Source organism: Grampus griseus, assembly GCF_964374135.1.
Source record: "Grampus griseus genome assembly, chromosome: 10".
Taxonomy (NCBI): domain Eukaryota; kingdom Metazoa; phylum Chordata; class Mammalia; order Artiodactyla; family Delphinidae; genus Grampus; species Grampus griseus.
Window position 1 is genome coordinate 58,609,349 of NC_139004.1, and position 23,166 is coordinate 58,632,514.

The 23,166-nt window shown below is 47.5% G+C and overlaps 1 protein-coding gene across 2 annotated transcripts in view; it reads right to left on the minus strand.

Annotated features, from left to right (window-relative positions):
* The window catches only part of GASK1A (golgi associated kinase 1A), a 59,808-nt gene that overhangs the window by 35,738 nt on the left and 904 nt on the right, over positions 1–23,166 (minus strand). Inside the window, exon 1 of one of the 2 annotated variants that reach the window (XM_082662938.1) lies at positions 13,636–13,912. The exons of the other annotated variant lie outside the window; for it this stretch is intronic. Within the exon in view, the coding sequence (XP_082519064.1) occupies positions 13,636–13,638 (3 nt within the window). The 5' untranslated portion in view covers positions 13,639–13,912. Of the gene's footprint in view, positions 1–13,635; positions 13,913–23,166 lie in introns of those variants that run through there. 2 annotated transcript variants of the gene reach the window in all.

Consider the following 23,166-nt stretch of genomic DNA (forward strand, 5'->3'; position numbering starts at 1 on the left):
ATCGAAAATGAAATTGTCCATAACCTCAGCCACTTGTTAGATGATTATACAGTTCATCTCTTGGGAGTAGCACTCTAAAACAAGTGTAAGAAGGATAGTGTTTATAAAGTATTAATTCCTGTTTGCATTCCTGAGACCCTGAGGTGCATCTTATCCATCTATCTGGGAATGATATAGAAGAATGTTACAAAAAGGTACAAGGAGTTAGACCTTCTAACTTCTGACATGCAAAACAGAATTATGTGGAAATACACAGACTTGTAGATGAGGCTGTTGTCTTGAAAGACAATTTCCCAGATTCCTTCACCTCTCCTTAGCATCAAGTACCAAGCCTGGAGAATCTGGTTAATTTGGCCCAGGGGCCACCAGTTTGAGACCCCTGGTTTATACGCTCTCTAAGTTCCTTCTACTTCCGAGATTCTGCAGCTCCCTGTGTTTCCACAGACTCAAAAAAGAACTCGATTGAAGAGCTGTAAACCTAACTCTGGAAGTTATTTGTTAAATACCTAATTACTACTGATTTGGGAATTTGAAGTCACATTGGTCCCACAGGACCCCTAGGAGAGCACAGCCCAAGCCTGACCTCGCAGGGCCAGCTGATGAGGGGGGAGTAACTCATGATCCTCAAAGCAGAGGCTGGATGACTCCTATGGTAAACTGAATAAGGGCTCCCAAAGACATCCAGGACCTAATGCCTGGGACGCGTGAAAGTTACTTTATGTGCAAAGAGGGACTTTGCCGATGTGATTAAATTAAGGATCTTGAGACGGGGAAATTATCCTGGATTACTTGGGTGAGCCCTAAATGTAATGACAAGTGTCTTTATAAGAGGGAGGCGAAAGAAGACTTGACTACAGAAGAGGTAAAGGCAGTATGATGATGGAAGCAGAGATTGGAGTGGTTCCATTTGAAGATAGAAGATGGGGCCACAAGCCAAGGAATACAGGTGGCTACTAGAAGCTGGAAAAGACAAGGAAAAGGATTCTACCCTAGAGCCTCTAGAAGGAAGCATCCCTGCTAACACCTTAACCTCAGCCCAGTGAAACTGATTTCGGACTTCTGACCAGAACTGTAAGAGAACAAATTTGTGTTGTTTTAGCCCACGAAGTCTATGGTAATTTATGACAGCATCAAGGGGAAACTAATATAGTCCCTACCCTGGCTGCTGCAGGGATGGGCCACACAGTCTTTAAGATGTCTTCCCACCGCAGGGGCACAGCTGCCAGGTCTCTGCTCCAGGACAGAGTGACCTACTTGTCATCAGAAAGACAAACAGCCCCTTGGGGGTTGTGCACACTCTCCAGGGAGCCCCCTGCCCTCAGGCTTAGTGAGGACGGCCCACAGCCCACTGAGCAAGGGGGTATAGGCTGAGCAAGGGACTGAACACCCACATCCAAATGTCCCCGGGGGCCCCACTCAGTCCCTGACCTCAGGACCAACCCCCAGGGCAAATCTGCTCACCACGACCTTCCCCCAGTCCCCAAGCTGTTTGGCAACTTCATCTCTGGTCCCAGAGGGATGCAGCAGCTCCCCAGGCTCACCTACCACCACCAGCCCCTTAATGACACATAGGTTCAGAGGCAGGCTGCCTGAATGTTGATTCCAGCTCCACTGCATCCTGGCTGTGTGAACTTGGGCCTCCATTTCCTCACCTGTACCGTGGCGATAAGAATGGCACCCCCCTCATAGGGTGGACCATTCACTAGCTCATTGAGCAGATATTCCTGAGCCAAGCACTGCTCCAGGCAGAAGTGAAACATCATGAACAAAACAGACAAAAGTCACTCCCCTTATGATGGTGACATTCTGGTGGGGAAAAAAATGTGACTTGTCACTCATAAAAATAAGATCACTCCACCAAGTACTGTGAAAGTTATATGAGCTGTTGTAGGTAAAACATGCAAAACAGAACCTGAAATATAGTTATGTTTACTCATAACTGATCATAATTTTCTAGCAGGACCCATGGGGTTACCTCCATGGCAGGGTTCCTGGCACCTGCGCTCACAACACATGCCCATCACGTGGGCCTGCGAACCCCCAACTCCCGAGATGGGAGGGGGCTAAACGACATGTCCTTTCTCTCCCCCTCCCTGCCAACTGGTTGCTCTGCTCCAATCTCTATGCTGATTATATGCTGGGGCTTTTCCAGCCCCGCTGGCTGCCCCAAGAGCCCTCTCCATACCCATAACTGAATTACCATTTTGTTCCAGCTCACAAGAGCACTAGTGTGGGAACACCACAGGCCTGATGGAATATTTGAGACCCTGCCATTTGTTGGAAATTTTCTCTGGCTGCCTTGGTATTAACAGCCATACATTTTGGTCTCAGGCCTGGGAGTGGGGATTGAGGCTGAAAAACTAAAGTTTCTCTCTGGGCCATTCTGTGCCAGCCTTCCAGAGATTTCTACTCTCTGGCTGCTCAGAGGCCAGGACACAGCCCCAGAGAAGAGTTGGTGGGTGGGGGGAGCAGGTCTGTTTCCTACATACACACTTCCCCCCAATTCCAACCAAACCCGTGACAACACGCGGCTGAGCCAATGAGGGACACTAAGGGGAAAATCCACCTCACTCTTTGCCTTAAATCCATCCCAGTCACAGCAGGTCATATGGACTTCTCCAGAATAAGGCCTAGAGGAGGGTTTGTAAACTGGGATCCGTGGGCCAAGTCTGGCCTGCAGATGTGTTTTGTTTGGCTTGAAATGTTTTGAATAAATTCGAGCCAAAGTTGAAAAACCAGGATATTTCCCACAAAAATCCAGATTTCCGGCTTCCTCTGAAAAGGGGGAAGTTCTAGCCACAACTTGGGCCCACTTTCTCATATGGCCGGAGTCAAGTATGGCTCCCTCTCTCAATGATATGCTCTTCTGCCATTCACCACAGGCTCCACCACTCCCTATTGTCTGTCTCCCAAGAGAAGGAAGGACAGTTGCCTTTGGAATCTCACTTGCTTTATTGTTTTTCATAGGAGATAAACACTTCTCTGACCACAGCTCAAGACAATTTGAGAAAACAAAACATAGATTGCTTTTTTCTTCATTATACCCAGCCCACTTCTTTCACTTATGCCAGCAGCCCAGGCTCCATAAGCACTTCAGTTTATACTTCTCGGTCCAGAGCTGCACTGTCCAATATGAGAGCCATGAGCCACGTGTAACTATTTACATTAAATTAATTAAAATTAAAAATTTCCATTCCTGGTTGTTCTAACCACATTTCAAGTACTCAACAGTCGCCTGGGAGTAGTGGCCACCATGGTGGACAGCGCAGAGGAGAACATTTCCATTATCTCAGAAAGTCGTACTAGGCTGGACTCTGGAGAGATTTAAATATAAGATGTGGAGGCTACCATCCAGTGAAGATACCTGTTGAGTTCTACGTCTGTGCCACATTGGGAGCTCTGGGGAAAGCTGCTGCCTTCCAGCGGTTCACTATCTAACTAGGGAGAAAGCCATAGCCAGCGACAAGAGATGACAGGAAGTACCCCCTGGTGTCACAGTGACCCTCTCAGAGCCAGAGAAGGGGAGCAGGTCTCTGTTTTCGTGATACAAAGAAAATGCTCTGCTTGCCCATTGCATGCCCTCTCGGCCCAGTCCAGGCAGTCTCCTCAGAGGCTTCCAGAGACTGGGACTCTCTCAGCCCCGTCATGGTGATGCTGCTTTGATGTCTGGCATAAGTGTTAGAGGCTCCCCAAGCAAAACACACAAGGAGAGTCAAACTCCAACACACCCCACTGCCTGTGTCTCCTGCCCTCATGCCCCTCAAGGCTGTCCTCTGTCCTCTCCATGAATCCAGATCTCGCCCACTCCCAGGGCTCCTACTCCAGCCACTGCCCTTCCCTCCCCTATGTCTAAACAAGACACTCCTGGGACCCAGACCCTCAGGGTAATGCTCTACACAAGAAACTAATTTCCAAGAATATTTACTTTCAACAGAAAATTTCCATAGATGCTACCAAAAGAAAACAGCTGCATCTAAGTGTGAGAATTTTCAGGTTGATCAAGTGGAAAGAGACTCAGATTTCTGGTTGTAGGGCCCACCTTAAAGTCCTTCATACTTACGAACTGCATGACTCAGCAATTACAGCATCATTGATCTCTAAGTTACTTTATTTATTGCTCTCTAAAATGGATCTAATGATAACAGCCTTAACACTTGAAGGATTAAAGACTCAATGAGATAATGGATAAGAAAGCTACAAAGCCCAACACAAGTATTTGTTGTTATTAGCTCTAAGGTGGAATGATCTTCCCTCAGCCAGCACAGAGGCCAGCACTCACTAGAAGTTTGTTGAAGATTATTTTTTAATGATCCCGGAGTAGAAGGTGAGGAAAGACATTTTTAGACAAAGGGGACTCTTGGCATATTCCAAGATCAGGTCACCCAGACAAACATCTGCACAGAAGCAGGACTTCTGAATCTTTTTAGTACCAAAGGCTACTTCAGCCGCCTGGTAAAGACATGGCTCTTTCTCAGGATGCTTTTTTTTTTTTTTTTTTAATGTATAAATAAAAGGCATAGGGTTACAAAGGCAATCAATTATACTGAAACACAGTCATCAAAATATTCCAAAAAACAAATTTGTGATATAATAATGCATGTGCTTCTTTATTAACCCATTAAATAATGAGATCTGTCAGCACATCTAATAACCAATGCACTTTCAAAGTAGTGAGGAGTAAAGACTATATTTCAAAGGATCTGGTTCTACTCTCACGTTGTAAACTCTCTGATTCCTCTTGGTGACAAAGTCACAGGTCTTGCTAAGGCTACTGTGGTCAGTGCCTACATTCATTATTAAAGAAATGCTGAATTTCTGTTAGAGATCAGAGAAAATAAAGATGGAACTTTTCTTCATCCAAGTTTAGGGCTCCTCTGAATTCTAGGCATGGATCCCGGTCAAGAATCCTTGAACTGGTACCCTTGACCTGGTACCATCTGATTCTGCCTTTCTCTAGTTCACCGTTATAGGCATAGATCCATATGGCTTATATAAAGGCAGGCCCTTTATAGCACATATTTCCCTAATTCCCCCACTCCAGAATCTCTTCTACATGGGAGCTAGGGTCCAAGGATACCCCCCAACTCCTGCTCCCCTGATGCACTGAAGGATCCTACTAACAGTCCTAGTGGCCCAGGCCTTGCTGCATCTTCTATCTGTTGTCTAGGGACAAGGTAACCACAGCTCCCATTAATTGAGCACTTACTATGTGCTGATGACTACTGTATGAGGTGCTTTATGCTCATTACAGGTAGAACACACAACCCCACAAGGAGGCAGTGTTATCTTAGAGGAAACAGAGGCCGAGAGGTTAAAGGTTCACTGACTTGCCCCAGGTGATAAGCAGGGTTTGAATTCAATTCTGATTACATCTCACCTCTGAATCCTTCATGCTTTAAAACCATACCAAGTAAGGTACTGTGACAATTACAGTTTAAGCCCAGTCACCCTGGGCCACTGCCCAGGAGATGGGTGAATGTGAACAAGGACCAGGAGGCTTTCCTGACACCCAGAGAAGTGGCTGAACAGGGTGGCATTGCCCAGCCCTCCCTACGCACTTCCCAAAGGGAAATGAGGAGATTTAAACTAGAGTTTCAAGAGAGAATGTTCTGAAAGGAAGGAATACAATACCATCTTTGTATTTGCAACAGGATCTCTAGGGCATCAGGAGAAGTGGGGAGAGCAGGGGGGAGGAGGGGGAGACAGAACTGTAGGAGCTGACTCGGACTGGGGCCTGCAGACAGTGGCTGGGTGTGAGGGGAGGCCGGGAGGGAGTACTGTCCAGGAGGCCACCGCTGCCGGTGGCCAGTTCCCCAGCCGGGAACCAGGTCCCCCAACAGGTACACACTGAGCTTCTGTGTGAACAGACAACAGAGCCACTTTGTCCTGGAGAAAGAGGCCCGTGTGCCCTGCCCCCACTCTCCTCCCAGCACAGGGATGGGCATCCAAATGGCCTATTCACTGGCCATCCCAGCCTCAAACTGGCTGCAGCCTCCACCTCCACTGGGCCCAGGCATCCCAGGCAGCACAACTCAAAGCCCTCATCCCAGCCTGGGCACAGCGTGAGTCCGTTACTCCCCCCGCCTCTTCCATCCACCTGGCTGGAAACCAGTTATCACATTATCACTGGGGCTGGAGTTCCTTCATTTCCTTTGGAGAAAAGGATGAAGGGGGTTACGGATCCTGTACTTTCTGAAATTATGACCTTCTAAGGTTACAAGTTTAACTGTATGTGGGTCTTCCCTTCCCACCTCAAATAAGACCCCAAGCATTTAAAAGTACTAAAGCCAAGTTTTAAATCATGGCCAGAATGAAGAAGAAAGGCACGGCCTCTGCCTTTAGTTTACAGTCCAGATGAGAACATGACCATACACAACACTGCTGCGCTAATTACTTAGGCTGTAGAAATTACTGAGGGAGGTGTAAGTTGCCTGTGTGTGTATATGAAGGAAACTTGGAATGGAGGATTGGACTTTCATGGATAAACTCCTTTCAGGAAACGTGGAGACTGAGATATAAGAGACAGAATGTCTTGAGAATTCCCCGGTACCTAGTGCACTGGAAGGCAACTCATAGCATGGGTGCGAAACCAGTCTGGACAGAGGCAAGGCCAGCCGCTGGACGACCAAGTCTGTTCTGCTGATAAAGCTCCCGGGCAGGAGCACAGGGCAGACACGGGGACACAGGAAGCGCAGAGAGGCAGTGGCCGTCAGCCCTAGGCAGCCAGGCCAGCAGAGAGCATCACTGCTCTGCCAGAGGGCAGCGCGCTGCTGAAATCCAGCCCGGAGCACTGTGCCCAGCGCAGCCCCGATCCTGTGTCCCCCGACTGGCATGCTCAGACTTCGAAGGGCACCTGTGGGCTCCACACGCCTGCCGAGGGGTGAAAGGGCTCCCCCGGGCCGTCCTTTCTGTCTCTGAGCCTCAGTCTACTCGTCTCACATCTATACACCTCCAGCTGTTACTCTTCTCTTTTTTCTCTCCCTTTCTCTCTTCTAGCCCTAACCCCTCTGCTGTCTTTGACCAGCTCTTTGGCTGAGGGCATTTTTGTAAAAACCCCTACCCGACTTGGCTTCTGAACGTGGAACCACAACCATGCTGCCCAAGCCAAGATGGAAGGATCTGAAGTCTCCAGATGGTTCTGGAAGAAGCTGTTTGCTCACTGCAAGCAAATACCCTTGAAAGCCAAACAAAAACTGGCCGCAAGTAAACAGCATATGACATAGCCCTTCCTGCGGCCACTTAGCAGAAACCCAAGCCCAAGCCCATGGCAGGCAGGGAAGCTGGCCGGGAGAGATGGAGCAGCCGCAGCCCTGCCCACCCTCCAGCAGGGCCTGGAGGCCAGGAGGAAGGGGACCTCTGTGGCTGCGCTGCCTGGCAGAGGGCCTCAGGGGCTGCAGGCAAGGTGGCTGGAGCGGCATAAATAACACCGTACTCACTTACCATTGCCACTACCTCTAGCCTATTTTTATGATTATAATGGCAAAACCAATCCAGAGGATGAAGGGAGAAATGTCAGACACTTCACCGTGGCTCTTAAGAATATACCATAGTGATCCATTTTATACAGCTGAAATGGTTAGTATCATTTTTAAATAAGTACCTTCTATATCATGGTTACTTCTAAATGTGACTAGTTAAAGGACCCCATAAGATAAATAAAATAGAGATGAGGAGAGAGGAGAAAGGCACAGAAACCTCTGCACCCAGATGCCTGAGCAAGAAACAGAAGTTGCTCTTGACTTGCCCTCAGGTTGCCAAGGGTTGGAGGTTCTCCTGCCCAAATATCTCCCACCCCTGCTCCCTCTGGCCAGCCACAGGGCCATTCCTCCCTCTGGTCCACTGGGATCATAATCGTTCCCCAGACGCTCCCCCTCCATCCCACACCCCGGAGTCTCCCCTCCCTTGGAAACTGCTCTCTAAAATGCAAACACACGGGCTTCCCTGGTGGCGCAGTGGTTGAGAGTCCGCCTGCCGATGCAGGGGACGCGGGTTCGTGCCCCGGTCCGGGAAGATCCCACGTGCCGCGGAGCGGCTGGGCCCGTGAGCCATGGCCATTGAGCCTGCGCGTCCGGAGTCTGTGCTCCGCAACGGGAGAGGCCACAACAGTGAGAGGCCCACATACTGCAAAAAAATAAAATAAAATAAAATAAAATAAATAAAATAAAATGCAAACACAGTCCCACCTCTCCAAGCTCCAAAGTCCTTCCATTGCCCGCTCTGTCCTCAGAATAATAACACAAATTCCCTCCTGGCTACACCACTTGTGCCCCATTTCCAGGCTCTGCCTCCCCCATTTCCAGAAGGTTTCCCCCAACTCCCTCCCAGGCAACTTTGATAGCTCACCTTTGCCTTTAGGGCTTTGCTCACATCGTTCCTTCTGCTAGACTGCTTTTCCCTCTTCTTCTTCTTATTTTTTAACTATTTCTTCTATTATTTTTTCAGTAAAACTAAAATTTTTGTATACAGTTCTATAAGTCTGAACATGTGCATAGAACCACCGCCACAATCAGGACACAACAGTTCCATCACTCCAAAAACCTCCCTCAAGAATTCCAAAGCCGGGCTTCCCTGGTGGCACAGTGGTTAAGAATCTGCCTGCCAATTCAGGGGACACGGGTTCGAGCCCTGGTCTGGGAAGATCCCACATGCCGCGAGCAACTAAGCCCGTGCGCCACAACTACTGAGCCCACGTGCTACAGCTACTGAAGCCCATGTGCCTAGGGCCCATGCTCCGCAAGAAGAGAAGCCACCGCAATGAGAAGCCCGCGCACCGCAACAAAGAGTAGCCCCCGCTCGCCGCAACTAGAGAAAGCCCGTGTGCAGCAACAAAGACACAATGCAGTCAAAAATAAATAAATTAAATAAATTAATTAAAAAAAAATTCCAAAGCCACAGGGAATACGACTCAGGCCCTAGCCAAAGGAGACCCATGTTGGTTCAGAACTAGTCAAGGCCTGGAGACCAGCGGAGGCCCTCTCCCCACCTTTCACTCCTACCCCCCTTCACCTCTGAGTTCACCGGCTGCTACCTTAAAGCACCTTCTGGCTCCCTCTCATAAGCAGTTCTGGAGCCCCAAGGCAGTTCCCGCACCCCCCTCCTACCCCTTCTAACCCCCTGTTTTTGGACCAACTCCTGCTTGGTCAGGTTGGGATCAGTAGATTACTTAAACCCCTCTGCTCCCCCCCAGCCAGCCCTACAGAACCTGGCTTGTGTATGTATTAGGAGCTGCTCCATGAGGGAGGTGCCCACAAGAGAGGGTATCAAATTCCCTGCAGGCTCCAAGGGCTGGAAGTCCCGATTCCCAGTTCTGATTCCAAAACTGGGTTAACCTCTTCTCTTCTCCGGCTGAGCCCGAGAACCTGAGGGCTTCACCCAGACCTTCGGCAGGGTGATTTCCCAGGGCACCCCATCATTAGACCTCAGGGGCTGCGGCTGAGTGGGGCTGCCTTCTCACCCAGCCAGCATTCAGCAAGGAGGCCCAGGGCACACAGAGGGCAAACATCTCCTACGGGCTGGGTATTTCCTGCCTGGTGAGAAGAGAGATCTAAAGGAGCAAGAAAACTTCTTTAGGTTAGAATCTGTCTACACTTGGTCCACACTTAGAGTCCCAGAAGCACCCCCTAGTCAGGTACTGAATGAAATACATCGATGACTTCCTTACTGTTTGTTTTAGGTCCCGACAAAAAGAAAACTTATTTTTGTCGGTTCTTTGTCAAACCCCCATTCTTATACCACCTTTGGGGTACCAAGTGGTTTCACCTCCAAGATTCCTTTTGCTCCTCAGAGCAACCCCTTAGTATAAGCCCATTTTACACACGAGGGGCCTGGGCTTCAGAGCACTAGAGTGCTTACTCAAAGCTGCACGGTAGCTCGTCTGGCACAAACCTCGTTCTGATTTCAAACCCTGTGCCTTTGCTCCACCACTCCAAGCTGCACCAAAGGCCTCAAGAATATGAAGAAGCCACAGTGTCTGATGGAACCTGTAGGGTTGGGGTGGAGGAGTGAAGAACTAGGAGACCTGGGCTCTAGCCCGGCTCTGAGTGACCTTGAGAAGGTCACACCGCTTCTCTGGCCTTAGCCCCTTCACCTAGAGATTCCCCTCTGAGTCTTAACCTCCAGGGACTTGAGGTCTTGGTTCTTCCAAGGAGAACTGACCTACGTGTGGGCTCTCCTGGAACCCCCTTCTCTCCACGGCCTGCGTGATGACATGCTCATAGTAGAGTGAAGAGAGACAAGAGGAAACTCCTCCTACACCCACACTCTGGGCCCTCAAGCATGGCTGCAGTAAGATTTTTGACGAAGAGGCTGAAGGAATCTGTGCTTGTGCCACTTCACCAGGCACTCAGATCCCCATTTCCATTTCCATGGATGATCAGAAGCTGGCCCCATGCCACTGAAAACAGCCCCGAAGTGGAAATGACCTGAAGTCCACACGCAGGGAGATGATTATCAAAATCATGGTACTGAGCATTGAAAGTACAGCGATGAAGATCTTTTTAGAGATGCACACATGGAAACTTGCTTTGACAAAAAGTGAAGTAAAACACATCAGACTGCAAAACTGCATGTTTGGTATACAACTCTTTAAAATAATACTCAAAGAGAGTAGAAGATACACCAAAATGATAACCAAGGTTACCTGTAGAAGTTGGCAGTATGGCTGTTATATAAAATATATTATATTTCATATACTTTTTTATCATATATATTTTTTATCCCCCAAGGACCAGAAAGAAAACTTTTTTTAAGTTGGCAGTAATAGTCTTAACTTCTTCTATCAATATTTTTCATCCAAGTTCAAAGTGTTCAGCATACATCAAGTCTCCCACCATTATTGTAAGGAAAGGGACAAGTGTCCCACTCTTAGCTTTAGAAATACACACACCAAGCCCTGGCAGAGACTCACAGCCCCTTCATGATGATCAAAAATGCCCTTACAGGTCTCGCAGCTCAATGTTCACTTTTGCAAAAAAGACATTTAAGGATTCCAGACTTTTTATATTTCTAACTCAGGCTTTCCCATTTTAGGTACCTTGGATTGGTAATAAGATGGTGTTAAGGAATTACTGAATATTCAAACAAGCTGGGGAAGTTCACGTCTCAGTTTCAATGAATTAAAAGAAGTTTCTCTGTGGAAAGATCCTCCAAGAGGGGCATATAACATATATCATTTCCCAGCTGAAGTTCACCAAAGCTTTCTATTTTAGGACTATCTCAAAGAGTAGCAGTTCCATAGATGCAGGGACATCTGGGTAGGCGCAGTTTCTGTTCCCTCAGCCCTCTAGCCCTGGTGGTTCTCAGTCCTGGCTGCATACTGCGATCATCTAGAGAGACTTCGTTTTTAAAAACTTCTTGGTCTGGGTCCCACCTTGGATTTGGTCTAGGGAGCACTGAGAGTCAGTGCTGAGAACCACTTCGCCCTCACACCCTCTTAGCTACCCATGAGAAGAAGAGGTCAACACCAGGGCTGGGGTCCAACCTCAGAATTATTCAGGCATCATCCATTTTTGGAGCTAAATGCCACCTCAAAGGACATCTAGTTTAATCTCTCATTTTACAGAGGAAGAAACTGAGGACTCCTGGTCCCCTGTCTCCTCCTATACTGGTTCCTGCCAATGCTGGGCCCCCAGGCCTCTGGACCACAACACCCTTCATTCAGAGGGAAAAGCAAAGGAAACCTTCAGATCTCCAAGGCCATTTTGCTGCCATCAGGCCCCTCTCTCTGGCAAGTGGACCCAGACACAGTGAAATCCTGACTCAAGTCCTCTTCCTAACACACCCCAGAACTGAGGATGAGAAGCCAGGAGGCTGCTGGCTCACGGAAACAGGAAGCCCACCCTGGCAGTGGAGCAATCACTCCACTGGCGCCCAGAGGCTGCCCGAGCAGAAGGCAGGTATCTTCTCCCTCCTGCACCGGCCTCCACCGCAGGAGGCCTGAGAGGCTCTGCCATGGACAGAATACTCCTGTAGACAGCAGTAACAGCCCTGAGTGGGTGGCCTTAGCCCGTGCTCTCTTCTGCAAACACTCTGGCCACCAAATAGGGAATTTTGTGGTAAAAAAAGTCTCCACACTTTTCACTTCCTGTACCTCTGATCACTCCCCTTTTCCAACCTTAAGATTCCATTATTAACTCCTCTTTAGCAGCCTTGAGGGGAAAAAACAAAAAACTCTGAGGATTGCGGAGAAGGTGTTATGCAAGGGTAAAGTGAAATACACACACACACCCAGCCTCATAGGCCCCGCTCCTGGTGACCAGGCTCCTGCCTTTGGTTCTGACACTGCCAGGACACCCTGGAACACAGGGAACTATTCTCCCAGAGACCATCCATCCTACAGGGGAATCTCTGGGCACCTTCTCAACTCCAGCCCCACAGCTAAGCTCCTTGAGGAGAATCTCCCCTGAGCTCCAATCTGCCCTCTATGAGCTTGGGGTGGGGAGGGGGAGGGCTGTCCATAGAAGCAGACAGGAGAGCCCCTCTGGGTTCCTTCAGAGTTCAAAGTCATCCTAGTAGCTGACACCAGCCCCTGCCCCCCGGGAAGGACGGTGAACTGCAGGAGGGGTGGGGGGCTGGCAGCTCCATGTAGCTTCTACCTGGAAGCAGAGCTGATCAGCAGCCAGTGCTGAGGGAAGCCCTTTTCCTGAGGCTGCACCTGTGCTTTAAGCTGCCCGGATCACATTCTCAAAGGGTCTATTTTTCCTGCTTGTTGGTGTTTGTGAGTTTTATCGATGGAAGGGCCACTGTTCACAAGGTCCCTGGCTTCATGAATGATGCCCCAGGCCATCCAGTGCTCCCATACCTGCCCTGTGGTCCCAGGAGGTGGTGGGAAATGGGGCACTGGGAGACAGGCATTTGAACTTTACCAGGGCCAAATTAATTCTATGGTAATAAGTGTAAGGCATTACTTCTCTTTTTTTTTTGTATGTGTTGGGTCTTTGTTGCTGTGCACGGGCTTTCTCTAGTTGCGGTGAACAGGGGCTACTCTTGGTTGCGGTGCGCGGGCTTCTCATTGTGGTGGCTTTTCTTGTTGCAGAGCACAGGCTCTAGGCGTGCTGGCTTCAGTAGTTGTGGCTCGCGGGCTCTAGAGCACAGGCTCAGTAGTTATGGTGCACGGGCTTAGTCGCTCTGCGGCATGTGGATTTTCCCGGACCAGGGATCGAACCCCCATCCCCTGCATTGGCAGGCAGATTCCTAACCACTGTGCCACCAGGAAAGTCCCAAGGCATTACTTCTTAATATTAAAACATGGCTAAGATACAAGCTAATACAGAATTCACACGCATTTTTCTGAGGAATAAAGTGACTCCAAAGGCTGCCTTGGGTGTCCCATGGAATCCTTTCCTCTCCCTGCGCTGTGGATTGGATGGAGTTTGTGCAGCGCTGCCAGAGGGCTACAGTGCAGGCAGGGTGTGCAGGTCCAGAAGGAAAGCCGCCTTATTACGGTCCTACCCCCCGCCAAGGCAAGCAGAAAAGCCGATTGCCAGCGACCTAAGTACCCGCCCTCCTGCAACTTTCGGGGAACAATTCTGGCCCCAGGAGGCTGCGCAGGCTCAGCGCGCCCGGAGCGGGGGCGCTTCCCACGGTCACCTGTCTGGGTGCCCACCCCACACGCGCGTCCCCTCCCGTGGTTCCTACCATGTCCCCCTCGGTGGCTGGACCGGCTCCTCGGCGCGCTCAGCCTGCTCGCCAGCTCATCCCGCCGCCCCGGCCCGCCCCCGGCACCGTGGCTCTCCGGGCTTCCCGGGACGCGGGATCCGGACCGAGGGGCCACAGCTTTCTAGCGGCCAATTCCGGGGCAGGCGATGCGCGGCGGGATGCTCTGAAGTTAGGCTTCGTTAGAGGAGGTCTAGGAGAATGCACACGCGGGATCTGTCGTTCTGCGGTAGCCTTCCCGCAGCCTCGAGCCTCCTCAATCAGCTAGGGACGTTTGCAGAGTTTGCAAAGTCCTGGCGTCGAGTCCCGGCCCAGCCTCCCCACTTCCCCGAAAGCGCGGGAGGGGGGAGCTCCTTTCACAATAAAAGCCCTGCCCCGGGCTCGAGCAGCCGCAGCCGCCTGAAGCAGGGGCCCAGGTGCTAGAAAGGAATGGGCCCCGCCCGCCGGTCCGCTGGGTGATGAGCCGAGGCTGGGGGGCGAGAGGCGCTGCGCAAGGCCTGGGGACGTCGCCTCGATCTCTGCTCCAAGGGGTGCGGTGCACTGCGAGCCCCTGGCAACCCGGGGGTTCCTGCGGAGGGTCTCCCAAACTATCGCTTTCCCCTGCAAAGCCTCAGAAAGACAACTTTTCTGGCACCTCATAGCCTTGCTTGGGCCCAGTCCCCAAGGGCGATTTGGAAGGAAACACGGGAGGAGAATCCGTTGACCACTTAAGATCATTAACGATGAACAGGTTTTCTCCTTGAGAACTAATCAGTGTTTAAGTTGCTGCAGTAAGCCACTGATACCAACCTCTCTGCTAAGGATGCAAACGCAGGGCCCTGTGTCCCCGGGGTCTTCATGCTCCTTGTTGGAGAGAAGACTGGGCTTGGAGCCCATAGCCCTGGAATTGGGGGCTGGCCCCTCTGTAAACAGCTCAGTGACCTTCTACCAGTGCCTGGACCTCTTTGAGACCAGTGTCCCTAAGCAGCCCAACGTTGTATCTCAGGATTCTTAACAGCCTGCAGGCAAGAAGGTGGAGGTGGGGATAGTGTCAGCAGTAGGACTCAGAGAATCTGAAAACCAGGCTAAAATATTACCCTCCAAGATTGAAACTAGTACAAACCACATTAGATGGACAAAAACTGGTATGTTCCCAGAAGTTCCCTGCTACAGAATGCTTTGAGGTTGTCACTGATGACAGTGCTTCTTAAGAGGGTCTCCTTAAATTTGTGTGTGTGTGTGTGTGTGTGTGTGTGTGTGTGTGTGTGCTGGGGCTACAACAGATGGAAAGGAAAGTATTTTTTTCAGTCCTTATCTTGTTCCAGATGCTTTCCAGAGGTTATTTCATTTCATCATCACAAGCAATCCTAAGAGAGAAATTTTATTACCACCATTTTTCAAATAAGGAAACTGAGGATTAGGCAGTTGAAGTGACTTTCCTGAGGCCAGATAGTCAGTTAGTAGTTTAGTAAACCAAAGTCTATTTGCTAGAGCACGTGAGAAAGAGGAAGAAATCGATAAGCCAGGAACAGGAGGCAGGATGCGGTGCTGAAAACCAGAGCTTATTTGTGCATAGGGAGGACGGCGAGAACTGAGAATCTGAGTGCTGGCTGAGGAATGTAGAGGAAGGGGGAGAGGGACAGACAGTACAAACTTTTTTGTGTTCTCTCCAGATGTTTGGGGAGACGATGTGGTCTTTTGAGCCTCCTTTTCTGACTGCAACCCACATAAGATGTACATTCTTTGTCATGACCTTTTACACAAACATACACGTACAAACGTAACTAAAACAAAGTTTTATAAATCACTGTTACACGTAGTGCACTCCAATATGTTCTATTCTATTCCATCTTAATTATTATTATTTTTGTGTGTATGTGTGTGTGGTACGCAGGCCTCTCACTGATGTGGCCTCTCCCGTTGTGGAGCACAGGCTCTGGACGCGCAGGCTCAGCGGCCATGGCTCACGGGCCCAGCCGCTCCGCGGCATATGAGATCCTCCCCGACCGGGGCACAAACCCGTGTCCCCTGCACCAGCAGGCAGACTCTCAACCTCTGCACCACCAGGGAAGCCCCATCTTAATTATTTTTAACGGTGGTCTCTAATCACTCTATTTCCCTAACATCCACTACTGAGTATAGTTTGAAAAACACTGTACTTGAGAGTAGAACAGAGACATTTCTTTAATGTTTTCAAAGAGCTTTGTGGTCTTCTACAGAATGTATCTGTTATATAGAAAAGGAATTTTAAAGGCAGGGATTTTGTTGGTCAAGTTTGAGAACACTGAGCACAGTTTCTTTGCTTTTTGTTTTTGTTTTTGGCAATAGGACTTGCCAGAGCCTTTGATGCTAATATATGTTGAGATTTTCTGAGACAGGAGGATAGTGCCCAGTTTTTCCCAGGTTTACTGGATGTAGAACTCTTTTTCAGAGGAGTCACCTCTCAGGACTCATGGGACACCCTTGGGAAAAGCTGTTCCAGGACCTGGTCCAGACAAGTGAAGGGTCACATACGAACAGGGAGTGAAAACCCTACATTCTGAAGCCCGACTCCCAAGCTCAGCACCATTCTGTTCACCTGATACTCTGCTCAGAGAAGGATCAACTACCCAGATGGCGAATGTAGGAACTCCATTCGTAAATGAACAACTGCCACTTTTACAACCCAGAATGACCGTGAGCAGTGTCCAGGAATGACCACAGCTGAGGAAGCAGATAAGCTATCCAGCTGAGGACGCACGTGGGCTCTGCAATCATCCACCTGCCTTGCACAAGATCCTGCCTAGACTCCTGCCTTCCCTTTCTTCACTAACTCCTAATTGACACTGATTCCTTCCAGCTCTGAAATCCTATGAAGTTATATTAAATTTAGACAACCAATAAATCCCTCCTTTCTAGGAAACAGCACTCCAGGCAGTATTTACTTTCAGAACTTGGGCTGCTTGAGAGTTGGCTGCTCCCAGGATACTGGTAGGGCCTCTGGTTACACAGTGGAGCTTGCAAGTGAGAAACATTCAACTGAGACAGGTTGGTGCTAGTGAGGAATATTTTACTATTTCCACCAGAGAGAGCTTCCTACTTCATCGCGGAGTGAATCTATCTTCACCTTAACCGTTCCCGAGGAGTCAGACTTACAATTTGCTCTAATGACTTTTAGAGCTCCTTATAAATTGGTACCGCAGACAGCTGCCCAACTGGGTACTATTTTTTTTTTTTTTTTTTTTTTGCTGTGCCCTGCGCTTGCGGGATCTCAGTTCCCCGACCAGGCATGGAACCCATGCCCCCTGCAGCGGAAGCAAGGAGTCCTAATCACTGGACCACCAGGGAATTCCCACAACTGGCCCACTCCTTGGTATGGTTCCATGTCTCATTCCAACTCAGACTTACTAAATCAAAATTTCCAAGGCTTGAGAATCTATCCATTTTTTTAAGCACCATAATTAATGCTAAAACACAGCCAGGCTGAGAACTGCTGAGCTAAGCAACTCCTCTTTCTTGGCTCCCACGTCTAAATGACCATTCTAAATGATTCTGGAATCTCTCTCCTATCCATTCTCACTGCCACTTCTTTGACCCAAACTCTTGTCTCACTCACAGAACTCTTGGAGGGACTCCCAGGCCCTGCTTTTGCTCCTTCCAATCCATCCTGCACATCACTACAAAAATGTAAATGTGGACCTGCCACTGGCCTGCTCCCCATAACTCTTGGGATTAAATGCAAATTCCTCAGCATAGCTTTCAAGGTCCTTCAGCGTTTGACTTCTGATGACCTCTCAGGCCTCTTACACATTTCTAAACCTTCTTAAGTGCAGTTCCCTCCATCTCAAAGCCTTTTTTTTTTTTAATTAATTTATTTTTGGCTGCATTGGGTCTTCGATGCTGTGCGTGGGCTTTCTCTAGTTGTGGCGAGCAGGGGCGGCTCTTCATTGTGGTGCATGGGCTTCTCATTGCAGTGGCTTCTCTTGTTGCAGAGCACAGGCTCTAGGCACGCAGGCTTCAGTAGTTGTGGCACGTGGGCTCAGTAGTTGTGGCACGTGGGCTCTAGAGTGCAGGCTCAGTAGTTGTGGCACACAGGCTTAGTTGCTCCGCAGCATGTGGGATCTTCCCAGACCAGGGCTCAAACCTGTGTCCCCTGCATTGGCAGACGGATTCTTAACCACTGCGCCACCAGGGAAGTCCCTCAAAGCCTTTTCTTGATACACTCATTTCTAACCGGACACACCTCCACCGCCATTCACCCCCACCCCCAAATCCTCTCTATTCTGAAGACCCAGCACAGCATGTTCCCTGAAGTTATTACCTTGTTGGTCTCTCTCGTGGACCTTGGACTCCCTAGAGGAAGGGACCATTCTGGGCCTTCTGTGTCCACTTGCCTAGCACCAAGTAACTGCTCAGTAAATTCTTTTGAATAAAGGAATAAGAGAGAAGACTGGGGTTCAATAATGAATCTGCCGCTCACCAATTATGGGTACTCAGTAAAGCAACTCTGCTCCAATGGCTTCACGTTCCTCGCCTGACAAATAAGAACCATCATCCCTGCCCAGCCCACCTCCCTGGATTCCTACAACCACATAATGGGTTCATATAAATTACATCATCCAGAACAAAGCCTGTGTCATGACAAACTTTCAAAAACATTTGTTGAATCCATGAATGAAGGAATGAATGAATAAGAAAGAAGCTTCCTTTGTGGCTAACATCCAGTTTACATTTTCTCTTTTTATCTTCACTCACTGAACCCCTGTATTTTAGAGGGCAGCAGTGTATTCAGCCAAAAGAATTACGTATTTCACAGCCCCACTTGCAAAAAGGGACAGTCGATGGGCAGTAAATAGAAGTCATTGAGTGGGGCCCACAGGAAGCTCTTCCCAGGGGGCTGGCATTGCTTTGATTATCGCTCAGCAAATATTCACTCCCCTTCGCCCTGCTGTGAGCAGAGCATGTGTCTGTGCCACTGTCGTTTGGCTTGGCCATGGACTCACCATAACCGTTAGAATGTGAGCAAGTAGAGGCATTATATCTGCTTGTGCAGCATCACTTGGCTTTCATTCTGGGGGTTCACCATGTAAAGAACAAGCCCTGGGTAGCCACTACCCTCTAGTCTGAGCCCTAGAATGAGACACGTGGGACAGACTTGAGCCCAACTCACTGCTTGGAGTCACACCCAGCCGCCCCAGAGGCATGAGGATAAACGCTGCGATTGGAAATCACTGAGTCTTAGAGAAGTTTGTTCCATGACATTATTATAGTAAAAGTTGAGGCATACAGGTAGGAGGGCCAAGCGCTTAGAGAGTCGATCTAGGACAAAAGGGCTCCCAGGTCAAAAAAAGAGGCCTATCAGGGCTTCCCTGGTGGCACAGTGGTTCAGAGTCCACCTACCAATGCAAGGGACACGAGTTCGTGCCCCGGTCCAGGAAGATCCCACATGCCGCGGAGCGGCTGAGCCCGTGAGCCATGGCCGCTGAGCCTGCACATCCGGAGCCTGTGCTCCACAACTGGAGAGGCCACAGCAGTGGGAGGCCCGCACAGCAAAAAAAAAAAAACAAAACAAAAAAGGGCTCTATCATACCAAAAAGTCTCATAATAACATAATATATAACAAATTATTATACATATATGTGCTATTACTTCAACATAAAAATATATAAACAGATGTCATATTATATTATCTATTATTCTATATTATTTATTTTTGTTTCATAAAGTCTATTATTTAAACAAAACAAAAATAGGACTACTTAGCAATAGTAATTAGTAGCAATGAAAAATATGTGAGAAAAATATAACAAAATTTTGGTTTCTTTCTCTCCTCTCATATAGTAATTTATTTAAACTCTTTATTGGATATTTATATAAACTATATCATTGTATATTCTTAAGCTATATAAATGTAAGATTGCTTAAAAAGATAACAGAAATGTAATAGGACTACTTAAACAGATATTACCTAGATTTAATTTAAAAATAATAATATGGGGCTTCCCTGGTGGCGCAGTGGTTGAGAGTCCGCCTGCCGATGCGGGGGACACGGGTTCGTGCCCCGGTCTGGGAAGATCCCACATGCCGTGGAGCGGCTGGGCCCGTGAGCCATGGCTGCTGAGCCCGTGCGTCCAGAGCCTGTGCTCCGCAATGGGAGAGGCCACAACAGTGAGAGGCCCGCGTACCGCAAAAAAAAAATGGGACCTAATCAAACTTACAAGCTTTTGCACAACAAAGGAAACCAATGAAAAGACAACATATGGAATAGGAGAAAATATTTGCAACTGATGCAACTGACAAGAGCTTAATCTCCAAAATATACAAACAGCTCATACAACTCAAAAAAAAAAGCCGAAAAAAACCAACCCAACCGAAAAATGGGCAGAAGCCATTAATAGACATTTCTCCAAAGAAGACATACAGATGGCCAGCGGACACATGAAAAGATGCTCCACATCACTAATTATTCAAAAGTCTACAAATAACAAATGCTGGAGAGGGTGTGGAGAAAAGGGAACCCTCCTACACTGTTGGTGGGAATGTAAGTTGGTGCAGTCACTATGAAAAACAGTATGGAGGTTCCTCGGAAAACTCAAAATGGAATTACCATATGATCCAGCAATCCCACTCCTGGGCATATACCTGGACAAAACTATAATTCGAAAAGATACATGCCTCCCTATGTTCATAGCAGCACTATTCATAATAGCCCAGACATGGAACCAACCTAAATGTCCATCAACAGATGAATGGATAAAGAAGATGTGGTACATATATACAATGGAATACTACTCAGCCATAAAAAAGAAAGAAATAATGCCATTTGCAGCAAAATGGATACAACTAGATATTATCAAATACCATATGATATCACTTATATGTGGAATCTAAAATATGCCACAAATGAACCTATCTACAAAATAGAAATAGACTCACAGACATAGAGAACAGACTTGTAGTTGCCAAGGGGGAAGAGGAGAGGGAGAGGGATGGACTGGGAGTTTGTGGTTAGTAGATGCAAACTATTACATTTAGAATGGAAAAACAACAAGGTCCTACCGTATAGCATAGGGAACTATATCCAATCTACTGGGATAAACCATAATGGGAAAGAATATAAAAAAAAGAATGTATGTATGTGTATAACTGAGTCACTTTGCTGTACAGCAGAGACTGGCACAACATCGTAAATCAACTATATTTCAATAAAAAAATAAGTCACTTAGCCTTCTTTTTCAGTGATGTCTGTGTCATACTGGCATTGGTAGGATAATCACTCTTGCTTTCATTATCTGAACTCTTAGAAAACATGGTCATGATATTCAGTGCCAAAAATTAAACTAGCACTATCTCAATACAAAGTCCAATAGTTAATTCACAAGCAAAATGTAAAATAGACTGTTAGTGCTCCTGATTACAACACACTTAAGGTGGACGTTTAAGTCACATCATTTGGAGTGATGTTACAATGAATGCTCCATTTTTGTGAACCATAAATCATGGTTGCCTGCATCAATGGTAAGGGGAAAAAATAAGCAACAGTAACTACAGAAGGCAGATAATCTACTCCGTATCCAACTGACACTAAAAATAGCATTGCTTTCGGCCCCTATTTTTCATGTAGCCCTGTGGGGTTCTATATTCTCCCCCAGACATCTACATCCATCACCAAAAACTGGGACTTTTTGTGTCCTGAGGAGGGGTTTCCTGGGATGCTAAACTTTCAGTGCTAAAGCTGGGACAGTACGGAGCAAGCCAGGGGGTTAGTCACCCTTGCCTAAAGGAAGCTCGGAGTCTATATCAGTTATATCAACTTCCAGAATGGATGAATTCAACGAGTAATTAGCTACACTTACCGAGCACCCACAATGATCAGGTGTATAGTGCAAGGTTTTCTCATGTGCATTTAATTTTTTAAAAAGTATTTATAATAGCCCCACAAGTAGCTGTTATAGTCTCCATTTTATAGATGGAAAAAGTAAGCCTCAAAATCTAGGCTCTACCACTCATGGAATTGGGGAAAATTGTAAAATGGATTTTCGTCCTTGCCTTGGCTAGAGAGGAACCATATCTGAGTAAACTAGGGGTCAGACACACTGTCAAAGAGGAGAAAATTCAGTAACTCTCAGGGAAAGACAACAAATTATAGAGGGGCGAGTTAGGGTCTGCCAGTCCCACTGCCCTTTGCACCCTCCAGGTGGCTCCTTTTGTTTCTGGAACATTAGGACCTTGTTTTATTAAGAGTTGCATCCCTTATGCAGTAATTCTTAAACTTTGTCTCTAATGGCAGGTCAGAGAAAATTTAGACTCAAGGCACATGACCAGGGATGAGGCTGTAAACCACCTTATGGTCAGCATGTACTTTAATGTTAAAATGATGAAATCATTATTAAAACGTTTAAATACACTTTGACCTCGTATTTCAAAATCCTTGTCTGAAATTACTGCTCCAGAAAGCAGTAACTACGGGCGAGCTAATTCACATTTATATTCCTTATAAAAGCAAATATAAAATGATGCCTTCCCTCCCTATTCCACAGTCTCTGTGAGAATTGAGAAGAAATAACTTACATAAGACATATTCTTTAAGCTTAGTGCTATCTGAGGAGTCAAGGATCCATGCTTATGTCACGACTGTATGTTTTTTCCTGAAATTCTACCACTAGTTCTCACCAGTAAAACAGTCACAGCTCAGCCAAGGAGGACACACCACATTTAAAGGCTAGTTCCCTGGCCCAGACCAAAGGGTTAAGATAACCAGTATCTCATTTTCATACTTATTTGTCTTGTGTTCCAAATGTAGGCAACGAGGTGAGTATTGGCTATTTCAGATTTATTATCTTATCACCACAGATCTGAGCAACATTGTAATAAAGAGTTTAACTTCATTATTGATATTTGATCACTAACAGCTTTCAAGCCTCTTTCCTCCCTCTTCTCCTATTGCTCCACACCTCGACGGGCCTGTAAGAAACCCTGGGGGCTCCCTCTCCTGGTGCCAGTGGAAGTTCAAACCATGCCAGCCCCTGCAGGCACAGTTAGAACCCTCACCCCAATGCTACTACCTACACAAAAAGAATAGCCAAATGGCCAAAAAGGATATGAAAAAGGTACTCAACATAATTAGTCATTAGGGAAATATAATTAAAACCACAATATGTTACATCTATACTAACACCAGAATGGCTAATATTAAAAAGACTACCCAGGGGCTTCCCTGGTGGTCCAGTGATGAAGACCTCGTGCTTCCAATGCAGAGGGCATGGGTTCGATCCGTGTTCGGGGAACTAGAAAAGACTATGAAGAGGAGGCTGCAGAGCATCTAAGACTCTCATACACTGCTGGAAGCAGGATACATCATTACAACTATTTTGTAAAACTTTTGGCAGTATCTGTCAAAGCCAAGCATATGCCTAATCTGTATGATGCAACAATTCCACTCATATAATAATTAATATAAAATTATATAAATGTATCTATCTACCTATAGATATTCAAGAGATATACATGAATAGGTCAGTTAAAAGGCATGTAAAAGAACGTTCATAGTATCTA